Source organism: Barbus barbus (assembly GCF_936440315.1).
Source record: "Barbus barbus genome assembly, chromosome: 4".
Classification (NCBI taxonomy): Eukaryota; Metazoa; Chordata; class Actinopteri; order Cypriniformes; family Cyprinidae; genus Barbus; species Barbus barbus.
This window is the reverse complement of record NC_136732.1, coordinates 10,233,133-10,246,125: the sequence shown is the minus strand read 5'-3', so window position 1 is coordinate 10,246,125 and position 12,993 is coordinate 10,233,133. Positions and strand designations below refer to the sequence as shown.

Here is a 12,993-nt window from a genome sequence, read left to right as displayed (position 1 = left end):
ATCTAATATACAAGTTTCACTTTTTGAATCGTATTACTGAAATAAATCAACTTTTTCATGACATTCTAATTTTATGACCAGCACCTGTATATAAATAAAAAAAATTATAAAAAAAAAATTTGTTGCCTAAATACAAAACTTAAACTTTTATAATAAAAAAATAATAGTACAGGTCCTAAAATAGACCCCTGTGGCATACCATAAGAAATGGCAGATAGATTCAATGACAACATTCAGTTCTCAGTCTCAGATTGTTTACAACATTAATCAGTCAATGGTGAGAATGAAAACCTGAGTGACATTTTTGAGAAGGTCCTCACTGCAGAACACAAGATCCAGGGGGCGTAGCTGGATCCAGATCCAACTCTTCCCACCTTACATATGCCTAAACCTACCAATCTCAACCCCCTAGATGTGGATCCAACCACACCCCCTGGATCTTGTGTTCTGCAGTGAGGGGCTACTAAAATTCTTGCAACTACATATTCTTGCAATCCAGTTACAACAACTTTTCCCAGGGGCCAAGTCATTTTCAATCACTATTTAAAAAGTTTTCAGTGGCTTTTGGTCCTCAGTGTTTAAAAGGACACTTTTGAGTGGCTGCACTTTAGACTTCCTCTTTCCAGTGGTTCAGACGCTCCCTCGTGTTCTTGAAGCAAAAATGTCTTTCCTGTTCTTCATAGTTCTCAAAAAAAAAAAAAAAAAAAAACACGAAAGTGGAAAAACAAAGAAAACCATCCAAAGGCTTGATTTGACAGATTTTAATCTCTCATATATAAACATCACAACACAATTTTACTCACTTAAAAAACAACCTAAGCCACAAAGTAATGTTAATAATATCAACAAAGTAAAATGTCAACACATCATGAATGAAAATCAGCTTCTGGTGGTGGAGAAACTGAATAAATTAAGTGTAAGTATTGAGACTCTATGCAGGTTCTTGTTCGCTGTTGTTGAGTTGTGCATATTCCAGAGCTGCCTGCTGAGAAAGACACAAACAAACTTCACAAACTAGCTTGCAGAGTCGTGTTCTAAGCATTTTTTTTATTACCTGGCTGCCCAAACTAATACGGCAATATAACTGTGGACAATATATGCAGCTTTTTTTCTTTCTTTTTTTTGTAGGAAAATATTGATTTATGCTTATGATAATTAAGCATGTTCCCCCTTATGATAAACCTTATAATGAGAATTAAAATAATAATACCTTTTAATGAGAAAAAAAAATTCTGAATCTCATTTTCATCACTACTATATGAAACAAATATAAAGTATTTCTTTATCATGGCATTTTTTTGTTGTACTGCTCTTAATTATGCTGATTCTAGTTAAAAGCTAATTTTAAAGCAGTATTTTTGTTTACTGTAATACAGTGATGATAATGAGAACTTTTCCTCTTTGGATTTTATATGACTTGAAATTTTCCTGACAGGCTTCATAAGACTGATCAAATCAGATACAGCGTAATAGAGATTTCTTCTGTGGCACCTATTTCTTCCACAAGAGGGCCTCCCTATCACAAAACTATTTGTACATACCTACATGTGGACTTGTGTGTCTGTGTGTCAACATTGTGCGTCACTTACGCCCTCAGCATGTTCCAAAACTCCTACAAAAAACAAATGAACCACCGTCACAAAAGAGCCGCAGTGGAAAATGGATGAATATTTAATAACTTCAGCCCAACTTCCTGAACCAACTACAATCAACTCCCAAGGAAGAGGAGTGCGGTGCCCGCCTAAGGCTTATCGTGTTAGTGCCATGCTAATGTGCCTGTGTAAGTAATCTGTTTCCCTCCAGATGCAGCTATTGTTTGGCAATATGTGGGCATGCCAAAACCCATTTCAACGTGACCTCTGCTACGTTTCAGCATTGTTTCACATGCATACCGCAATGATTAGCAAGAGGTCTTCATATTAACCAACAAGGGAAAAGGGACTGTGGAGTGTTTATTTGTGCTGAGGAAACAATAGCCGAGTTTCTGTTGGCTGGCCAGATGAATATGAGGTTCCACGATTGTGAAAACAGGAAACTCTTTCCCACCAGAGCAGGAAATAGCCACACCGTAAAAAAAAAAAATGTTGAGCCAACTTAAAATTTTAAGGCAACCAGCTTCAGCAGATTTTTGAGTTCTCTCAACTTATTTTTGTAGGAGATTCTCAACTTTTTGTTGTATAAACTTTGAGAAAAGTCAAAAATCTGCTGAAGCTGGTTGCCTTAAAATTTTAAGTTGGCTCAACTTTTTTTTTTACAGTGCACCTGGCGTCTCACGCATAATGAAAACACCACAAGTTCATTAACAATGACACAATGTAACAATGCACCTATTTTTACTGCCTGTTATGGTCGGAGGGGAGGGTTGTCATGCGTGATTCAAAGATCTGAGCTCACCTGGTGTGGACACCTGGACCTCTGTGTACTGGACACTGTATTCAGGCTCTGTGCTTTTTGTCACAGGAACTTCTAAATATAGACACATTTTGTACAGATCAGCATTATTAAAACTCTAACCATCAGCATTCTTTCTTAAAATATTTCATTAAATAATTTTAAACACTAATTTAGAATATGTAAACAAAATTTATGGTGGTTCTGACACACAGAATTTCACACAGAACCAATAGTGATGATTCAATAGAACAAATATTCGATATCCAGCTATAACTGACAGATTTTTTTATAATGATGCCATCTGAGGGATTCGTTGACTGTTGAAGATTTTTGAAATTCTTGCAACTCACCTCTGCTGGGATCCACTTCCTGTGGCTGAACCAGCTCAGAGTCTTCATCAGTATGATCGTCAGAATCTAGTAAAATATCAAGCAGAGGGTGTCATGTGATGAACTCACATCTCACTGGCATAATCTTGTTTAAAATCTGTACCTGAGCCAGATACATTTTCACTCCAAACATTCCTGCCCATCACACAAGGAGTTCCTGTAAGGCAGAAACAAACAAGATATCAACAACAAACAAGATAGGAGTTCAACATTTAGAGCCAGAGAAAATCATATTTTCAATATGATTCAATATTCGGAATACCATTCAGGCATTTCCAAAACCCTGAGGTGTCCAATTCAATGTCCTATACAATTCAGCTCTAGCCTGCACAAAATATACTCACTGGACGTTCTAGCAATCCTAAAGACCTTGATTAGCTGGTTCAGATTTGGTTAATTATGACTGGAGCTAAACTCTGCAGGACAGTGGCCTTCCGTGAGCAGGATTAGACACCACTGCAATAACATCCCAACACACAAACATCCCAGAAAGGGATATTATTAGTGCTGTCAATCGATGAAAAAAAGTAACTAATTAATGGCACATTTTGTTTCTGAAATTAATCATGATTAACCACAATAAATCCCACCTAACATGAAAATACTTTTATATTGCAATAATTTCACATGCAATCTTCAAATTAATGTAGTAACAACACAAAGACAGTATATTTTTAATATTTATTTGTGGCATCTTTTTTATGACTGAAGGTGAGTATCAGTGACACCAATACTGCTACTGATGTCTCTATGAACCCTCCCCCCCCCCCAATAGTTAACCATTGACTATAGCCATTCAACATTACAGTATAATTGAGAGCTATCAATTTTAACATTTACAGTATTTGACTTTAAAAAAAATAACAGCTTCAAATTTAAGTGAACTTAATAAAATCTTCACATAAACCCATTATAATAAATGTCATATTTAGCTACCTGTGCTCTTTAGATAACAGCCAGTAATGCCGTTAAACTGTAAAAATGTATCACCTACATTAACAAACTAATTTTGACAGCACTAGATATTATAAGATATATGAATTGGGGGTGCGTTTCCCAAAAGCATCATTAGCTAACTATGGCCGCAAGTTCCATTGAACTCTATTGGTAATGACAGAATTTGCGACCATAGGTGCTTTTGGGAAACACACCTCTGCATAGCACTCTTTGCATGTAACAGGAATTACATTTGTCATTCACCTAGAAAAAGTAGTCCTACTAAAGAAATGATGATTAAACAATTATACAGCTCAAATAATTATACTTGCATTACTGCATGCACAAATATTAGTTACACATCAAATATGATTTTGTATGGAAATCATCACTATACCCAATTTGTATTGAAACTTTAATCTAAATGGACCAGACTTACATTAGTCTAATTAAAGATCAAAGTAGCTTTTTTTTTTTTTTTTAGGATTTACTGAACACAGAACAGCTTAAACAATAGCCAAATGCACTGTATTAATATTCATATGACAAGGATGAGGACATTTGTTACCATTGAGAACGGTGTTGTCTTCAATTTCGAGAGTAAGGCTTATTCTCATTGGGTCACCTGATTTGGGCCTCGAAGGTTTTCTGAGAAAGAAAGCATTTTCAAACAGAATGGAAGAAACACGATATAAGACGTAACAAATTATGCAGATTTTTAAACAGAAACGAAGAGGCATCTTACACTGATAACTCAGTTGCTTGCTTTTTTCTGCGTGGATGGGACATTTTCTTAAAAAAGACTGCCAGGACTATGACAATAGCCACCAAAAGCAAGATACAGAATCCTCCAATAAGAGCTTTCTTCCACAGCGCTAAACTGACTATAAAACACAGAAAAATTAGCAGAAAGGACACTAGAAAATCTTCAAAAACATCTTCTGTAGACATTTTTATTGTTAGGCCAGAAACATACTCTGTACAAGTACAAACATTACATTCTCAGCATTGTCGCAAGGGATACTATTAGTGTTTCCACTAGTATGTTTCCATTCACTTATTTTTATGCACATTTTGGAATATCGCATTAAAAAATGCTGGATGGAAATGCCAAGATGCGCATAAATTCTCAAAATGCACATAAAAACATATGTGCACATTTGAGTAGGATAAACTTTTTATCCGATAAGAACAAATGTGCATAAACTAAAATGTAAACACATGCAAATTCCTCCATGCGCATCGAAAAAGTCATGTGACTTTGCGATATGAGATGGGATAACTTGACTAGCTGCGGACTGATCTCATTCACAGCATCTGTATGTTATTATGGTCGTTCTGAAATGCCTGAGGAAAGTCTGTCATCAAAGTATTTCTGTATAATTACAGTCTTACACGACTGTGTTCCCAAACAGCAGGCATCCACTTCCGAAAGCAATGACCGCATTAATTGTGTTACGTCTAATCGCTCTGATTCGCAAGTCATTTATATGAAAATTATTATATTAAGTGGCTAGTTTTCTTAGGGATATTTAGTGCCAGTTTACCAAGAAGTGACGATTTTTTTCTCTTTGACTCGTTGGATGGAAACGGTGCTTTATTCGCAAATGCTTTAGGTGATATACCAGTTTTGCGCATAAGTTTAATTCAAACCTTTGGATGGAAACTTATCTACTGTTATATAGCCTATCAGGTCAACTAACTGTACTTGAATAGAGTATGCATTGCAGTTAAAAAAAATCTATATCTAAACAAAGAAGCTCTATGACTGATCAAAGAGTGATCAAATAGTAAGCTGGTGTTTGTATTTAAAAACGTACTGCCGATTCTGATTGGATAACTCTTTTTGGTTTCAGAGGCGTAATTGGACGCCTCACAGTAGTAGTCGCCTCTCTGGTCTCGTTCGATGGCTTTGATGATATGTCTTCCTTCTAAGGATCTGACCTCTTGGATGGAGGAAAGGAGCATAACTCTGTTATGATACCAGGTGAAGTTGATGGGGTAAGAGCCCCGTTGTACACGGCAGATGAGGGTGAGATCTGACCCCTCTGTGACTGTAAATTCCTTTGACTCCAGGACTGGCCTGGAAACGGGTACTGATAGACAGAAAAATTGAAATTCTGTTGTTATTTATGTGAGTATAATAATACAAGCCCATAAGTCTTCTAAAGTCACCTTTCAGTGAAAATCATCAGCTCTGTTGCAACATACTATTCACCATTTGACATATTCAGACAAGTGTTTCAATGCAACTCTTGTGAGAACCAATGGTGTTTGGAGTCAGTTTCATGCCATATTTATCAGGAATGAGATTTCAGAGGTTTGGCTGAGTTACATTATCATTGAATAACAACTTCAGTTATATAAAGGTGATGTATTTGTATGTGAACTAACCATTTAAAAACTTAACAAGCTTGTATTTTAACAATAGTCGGATTTCACATACATTCATGTTTTATGTACTGTTTGTTTCACTGATATTGATTATTTCATCATTTTTGATGGTTCTCCAAAAGAGACTTGTTAAAATTGGTCAAAACAAGTACTGTCGATAAAATGTGAATATCATTTCCTCTATTATAAAACAAAAGAGCATCACATAAATAAAGCTTGAGAGGCAGTGCATTGCATTTATTTTACCACAAATAATTGGTGACGTTAGAAGGATGCAAAACTGTGAACAAAACACTGTAAAACATGCTTTTATAAAGCATTCAGCACTTTCAACATGACTTGTGTTTCACTGGACAAGTTTACAATGTCAGAAAAGCCATGCATATGGAGCTGGTTATGTGTTAGTTTACAAATCATGCACAGTGGTAAAAGTGTTTTCAGGTCATAACATAGTTTTGTGCTAGGAACTGCATGAAAAAGTCTTTATTAATCAATAATCTGTACCTGTAATTATAATTTGTGTGAAAAGGAATACAAGTTAGTGTTTTACTGTTACTAGTTTTCATTTCAGCTGGAAACTGCATGGAATTGTATGTACAAGTACGTTTTTGGAGTTTTGCAAAAATGTAACTTTGCATGTTATTCCATATTATTGTCTGTTGCAAAAATTTATCACGACACACTTTGAATGGCTTCAAAAATTGTTCTCTGAAAGTGAACCTTTAGCTAAACAACAGTGATTATTTCATATAGCAGGCTTTGGTGTGCGGAAGAGGAATACAATTCATGTCACACGAGTTTCAGTCGTCAAAAATGGTACCGGACACAAAGGTCCATCAGTGATTAAAGCATATATCAGCATCTAAAAATGGCAACATGCACTTCCAAATTATTCAAAAATAGCAGCAACACAAATGTTTCAGTGTGAAGTATCAGGATGTGGTCCTCTTACCTATGGCATGTACTCTAAGGGGCTCACTGTTCCTACTGAATGATGACCCACGGTTATGAGCCTGACATGTGAAGGTGTAGATCTCTTCTGGAAAACTGATGGAGGTTATGTTAAAGATCGCCCTGTCGGCTGCCTCAACCACTGTCCTGTTATCCACTGGATCGCGGGTCTTCAGTAAGGTGTAGGTTATTGGAAGCGTTCCATTTTCAGACTCACATGAAACCCTGAATGGCTTACCAACAATCACCTTACTAACAGCACGAAGGACTGGGGCAGAAACAGGCACTGGAAAAGAGGGGAGGAATATGAGAAACATGTATAAAAGCATGCACATAAGAAACCATACCAATTGAAATAAATGTATTTGCAGCATTGTGCATGCTGTCAACTCTACATTCTTAAAAATAAAGCTTCTTTATAGGCAGATGTGATTCCATGAAGAACCTTTAACATCCATGCAATCTTTCCATTCCAGGTTTTTTAAAGTGGAAAAAGGCTCTTTAGTTTATTCAAATGTTCTTCACATTAAGAAAGAAGAAGAACTGTTCACTGAAAAAATCTTTGGGGAACCCAACATGATTATTGTATTGCATCACCACAAAAAATCCCCTTATGGAACCGTTATTTTTAAAGGTGTAGTATACAGGCACACTTGGGAGTGACTATATTGCTAGTTTATCGAGTGAGTGAAGTGACATACGGCCAAGTATGCTGACCCATACTTGGAATTCGTGCTCTGCATTTAACCCATCCAACGTGCACACACACACCGTGAACACACACCCGGAGCAGTGGGCAGCCATTTATGCTGCGGCGCCCGGGGAGCAGTTGGGGTTTTGGTGCCTTGCTCAAGGGCACCTCAGTCGTGGTATTGAGGGTGGAGAGAGCGCTGGACATTCACTCCCTACAATCCCTGCCGGCCCGAGACTCGAACCCACAACCTTTGGATTACGAGTCCGACTCTCTAACCATTAGGCCACGACTTCCCAAGAAACTCATTACCTTTAGCTTTTACAATGAGTGGTAAGCTGGTCTTGTTAATTTCTTTAGCCATTGCCATACAGTAGTATTGCCCACTGGTGGTGGGTCTTGCAGTGTCTTCGTATTTTGCAACTGCTGAAATGCGTCGACCATCTTTCAGCAAAACATACTTTATGTCTGCTTTTCCGATCTTCACTGAGGAGATTACATTACTGCTGCATGTCAGAGTGAAGCGTTCTCCTTCAAAAATCTGGTCTGGGCTCATTTTCAAAATCGGCTTCGAGAACAGTTCTGAAAAGTGAAGATGGAGTCAGAAAAAATATATTTTATTATTATGCAGTCCAGGGTTATTATAGTTAGCTAAAACTAAAATTAAAGCCATACAAACTTTTGTTACTTGAAATATATATATACACAGTATATATATATATATATATATATATATATATATATATATATATAAACTTATTTTATTACAATAGAATAACTGAAATAAAAATGAATTACAACTGTAACAATTTAATAAAAATAAAATGGAAAACTTCTTTTAATGCATCAATAATGACAAAAAGCATTGACTGAACTCATTTTCAAAATGTTGTGTAAAAAAAAAAATGTATATGGTTGGTGATGTGTGAATGACGAACATTTGAATTGTGTGGAAATCTGATGCACATTTATCTTATAAAATCTTGGTGGCTACCTGTAACATGTAGAGGATAGACTGCCTTCTTTTGCACGCTGCCTTTCTCTGCTTTACACACATAGTCCCCTGAATCCTCAGCTCTTACTACAAGGCTCTTTGTGAAGGTTGTATGAGATTCATGAAGAACGGTGTTGCCTTTAGTGAGGTACAACTCAAGATCTGAGGGATAGTGCACCCTACATGTGATCTGCACCCTGTCACCCTCAACAAAATTCCCTTTGGGTGAGATGCTTATTTGTGGGGTGATTGCATCAAGATCTGTAAAAACAAAAGAGATTGATCTCACTTTTAATGCAAAATATCATTAGCTGAGCATATACAGTATATACAAACTTATTATTTTTTTTTTTTTTGCCCAAAGTGAACGCAAATGGTGTTCTTTAAATGTTAGTAGCAGGTTTCAAGTAATAAATATGCTGTTACCTCGTACAATAACTTTCACCATGTTGCTTTTGTTGGAGACGCCAGCATTAGGGTGCATCATAACCATATAGTTACATTGCAGGTAGATTTCTGTGAGCTTCTGCGTGGTCAGAGTGGTCGTCACAGAGTTGCTGGTACTATGGACTCTCTTGACATCCTGATCATTCCAGAAGTAGAAGATCAGAGTGCCCTTCTCCTCTGGTGCACTGCATGTGGCAGTAATGTCGTCCCCCTCAGACACGATGTCAGACTTCACCTTCAGCATAGGGATCTGAAGACCTGCATGGGTTTAAACCACTGAATATAATCAGACACATAGGCAATTTAGCAACAATGAAAACCACTGCTGACATCTAAAGAGCAAAAGCTTGAAAATATAGTGGATGACAACAGTTGCTAAAGTAGAATTGTTCAGTAATGCCAGTAAGAAACGTGGTCCTTCGTCAACGGCTACTTTGAGAATAAAAAAAGTGTATAGAGACAAGACCTAATTAATACCAAAGTCAAGTCATGTCACTCGACGGCCATCTTTGAAACGCCTCTCGGGCATCCAAGGGATCCTATCACTTTGAATGGGGAAACATCAAATTCTCCCAAACCGTTCACTAAGCTTACGATTAAATTTGAAATCATCATAGAAATCTGATACCAACTGTATCATTAATGTTGTTTCTTTTGCTCAAATAGCATTTGACATGTTGCATTTTTCCCCATTCAAAACTATTTCTATTGTCTTTGTTAATACTCATTGCTCCTGACAACATATTGAGGTCTTATGAAGCGAAACGATCAGTCTGTGCAAGAAACTGAACATTATTTACAAAATTACTAGCCTACCTGTAATCCACAGTCTCAGGCAATGGGGGAATCTTACAGACAGTTTGTTTCAATGAACTGGTTCAAAAAACCAAATGACCAGTTTGTTTACATAATCATGCAATAATGTAATGTATACGCAATTACATTATTAAAGCAGCCAAAGCATATGAAGTGAATAAACTTGTCTTAATCAAATGACCTTTAAACCATGATAAACCATAAAAACCCTTGCACAGACCGATCATTTTACTTCATAAGACCTCAATATATCATCAGGAGCCATGGGTATTCATTTTGTTTGGACTCAAAGTGATGGCCACTGGCTTGAATTTTATGAATCACCACAGCTCCAGCTAAAAATCCTCACTATTCTTCTGAAGTAAAAAGTCACCTACATTTTAGATGGCCTGATGGTGAGTAAAGAACAGCAAATTTTCATTTTTGGGTGAAATAACCCTTTAAGACGGGGCGTAGCAAGGGGTCATTTACTGTATGTTACTAACCTTTGACGTTTAAGGACAGGCTGTTGCTCATTTTGTGCTTGTTGTAGATGTGGACACTGCACTGGTAGCGACCAGAGTTGGACACCCTGGCAGAAGATAATTTGCGCTCCATCACTGAGTAGCTGATATTTTTGGAGTACATCACCTGATCATCCTGCAGGAGTCTGAAGGAGTATGTCAGCGGCTGGGGGAGGCTCTGACTGACACTGGCCTCACAACGTAAGATCACGTCAGTGCCACTCTCCACATTATTAGCAGGAAGCACTGTCAGCGTCACCTGATCAATGGTCACTGCTGCTCAGAAACACCCAGAAATAACAAACACACACATAAAAGAAAACACAGCTTGGTCATTTGGGCCATATTAAGAAAAAAAGTCAGAAGAGACTAAATGCATTGTTTACTTACCTGAATTTTATATATAAGAAATTACTGTATAAAGCATTTATATGAATTAAATAATTTACATACGTAGACATACTATATGTATAATATATAAACAACCTAATTAAATAATTTGTAACATAATTCAAATAATTACATAAATATTTGTGAAGCAACATTGTGTTTTTGAGAGATGCTTTATTAATAAACAATTATTTCATATCTTTTATATGTTATTGTAAAATTATTTTACAGATTTAATCAGAAGATTAATCATCTGTGGTGCTACACAATAGTTTTCTTCTTAAATATAATCAGAAAAAGCTTTTAAACCTTTCTGTTTGAAAAGATTATACAAATTAATTGCAATTTCAAAAACACATCTTGGCTCTGAATATATTATATATATATATATATATATATATATATATATATATAAAATCACTTACATCAGTAAAATATACTTTAATAGAATTTCTACTGAAACTTGTATGTCATGAATTTAAATATATTTGTAATTACACAAATGCTTTCGTATGTTAGTCAATACATCAAAACAAGTGTATTTCTTTAAAGCACAGCAAAAGATTATTAAAACAATGGTTTAAATGAACTTTTTTTTGTACAAAGTGCACTTTTAAAAAAGAAACTGTCATGAAAGTACACTTAAGTGGCCTTTTATTTTATAAATATTATACAATCTGCAAGTCCAATTTCACATTCAATTCAATTAAGCACACTTGGTGCATTCTGGGATTGCCTTATCGGTCATGCGATGCTGAAGTTGGTTAAAAAGAGGCTTCAGACAGAGCCAGTACATTGTTCTCAAAGAAACGTTTGCTTGCTTCAGTTCACAAAAAAAAAAAAAAACCCCTGTCAGATGCCACTTCTAAAGAGTGATGATCTCTGTGTGTTTACTTTGAGCAGAACACACAGTTCTTTTCCTGAAGTCTTAAAGGAGGCCAAAAATGTGGAAAGCAACGTCGTTCTGAACAGAAAGAAGAGGAAGGAAGGAAATCACATAAACAAACACCAAACATTACTCCCTCAGGAGTGCAGAGCCTGTGATTTCTGCCCTAAAACTCTCAACCCGGCCAACAAACACAAGCGGAGTCCACAGCGCCACACGCCACTTCAGTAAACACCATTAAATCTGGATAAACAAGGACAATCTGAACCCAAAATCAATGCGTGTGGGTTGATTAGAAAAGCGTAGTGTTTGACGGTTGGAAACTGCATCACTGATCATGTTTAAGCCTCCAATTAGATGCAGACTACACATCTTGCTATTGCACGAAGTGCAAACTTCCTGTACAAACAGTATGTGACAAAGTATCTTTGAAGGATCAAAGCATCCAAGTGAATCACAGATCTTCTCTGACTAATAACACATCCAAAAAGTCTCAGAAAAGCACAGAACTGTCATAATATTTCACTGCTACCTTTTCCCAACTATATAAATCAAGCGGTCAGTTTAGTCGGAGGTAAAAATAACCCGACAGAAGCTGGTGACCCGAAACTGTCGTGACCAAAGTGGTTTTTCTCCCATGCAAAAATACAAAGTACAAACAGAACCTGGAAACTGAATCGAGGACTTACCTGCATGTATGTCGGCCGCTAGCCCTGCAGATGAGTGCAAAAAGGAGAAAGAGATGAGACAAATGAATCAAAAGAAGACGAGATGGTGTCAAACATCAGTGAGAGGTGTCCTTACACAGTGCGCTCAGGCTGATGCGGAGCAGGCCGAGCCAGAGAAGACACAAGCTCATCCTCACAGGTGAGTGTTCATGAATGTGAAGGACGCACTCGCGGGCGCTGGAGGATGAAGGGAAGGGCAGAATGGTTGCACTTAACACATGGAACCGCCTTTCTTTGTTTAACGTGGATCAGGAAACATGTTACTTCCTCAGGATGTGTGTTTGAGTGCATCGTTCGTCCAGAACTTTGGAGTGATTTTCTGTTTATGGTGGGTCTCAAAGGCCTTATGTTTTAGTGCTGTTCTGAAGACATCACAGCCATATACAGTGGTGTGAAAAAGTGTTGGCCCCTCCCTGATTTTTCATTTTTTTGCATGTTTGTCACACTTAAATGTTTCAGATCATCAAACAAATT

The 12,993-nt window shown here is 36.9% G+C and overlaps 1 protein-coding gene across 4 annotated transcripts; it reads right to left on the bottom strand.

Moving 5' to 3' along the window:
* Positions 1-747: 747 nt before the first annotated feature.
* LOC306867660 (platelet endothelial cell adhesion molecule-like) lies at positions 748-12,753 on the bottom strand. Of its 4 annotated transcripts, none has more exons than XM_079413454.1 (15): positions 12,596-12,699; positions 12,481-12,504; positions 10,498-10,791; positions 9,176-9,454; positions 8,750-9,010; positions 8,068-8,337; positions 7,066-7,350; positions 5,540-5,815; positions 4,465-4,603; positions 4,288-4,367; positions 2,887-2,940; positions 2,745-2,810; positions 2,395-2,466; positions 1,590-1,612; positions 748-985 (listed from the first exon to the last, which is right to left on the bottom strand). In XM_079413454.1, exons 1-15 carry the CDS (start codon positions 12,648-12,650, stop codon positions 932-934), a joined length of 2,232 nt encoding a protein of 743 aa, XP_079269580.1. In that variant the 5' UTR covers positions 12,651-12,699; the 3' UTR covers positions 748-931. The 4 variants fall into 4 exon arrangements, with proteins under 4 accessions (XP_079269580.1, XP_079269582.1, XP_079269583.1 ...); XM_079413456.1 differs by having other exon boundaries at positions 749-985; positions 1,542-1,612; positions 12,596-12,753; XM_079413457.1 differs by having other exon boundaries at positions 749-982; positions 1,542-1,612.
* Between the last annotated feature and the right edge of the window lie 240 nt (positions 12,754-12,993).

Coding starts and splice junctions, on each gene's coding strand:
- LOC306867660 (XM_079413454.1), bottom strand. CDS start 12,650: ATGAGCTTGTGTCTTCTCTGGCTCGGCCTGCTCCGCATCAGCCTGAGC. Junction 2,467..2,744: donor GGAAGTGGATCCCAGCAGAG/GTGAGTTGCAAG, acceptor GTCTATATTTAG/AAGTTCCTGTGACAAAAAGC. Junction 1,613..2,394: donor GGTCCAGGTGTCCACACCAG/GTGAGCTCAGAT, acceptor TGTTTTTTGTAG/GAGTTTTGGAACATGCTGAG.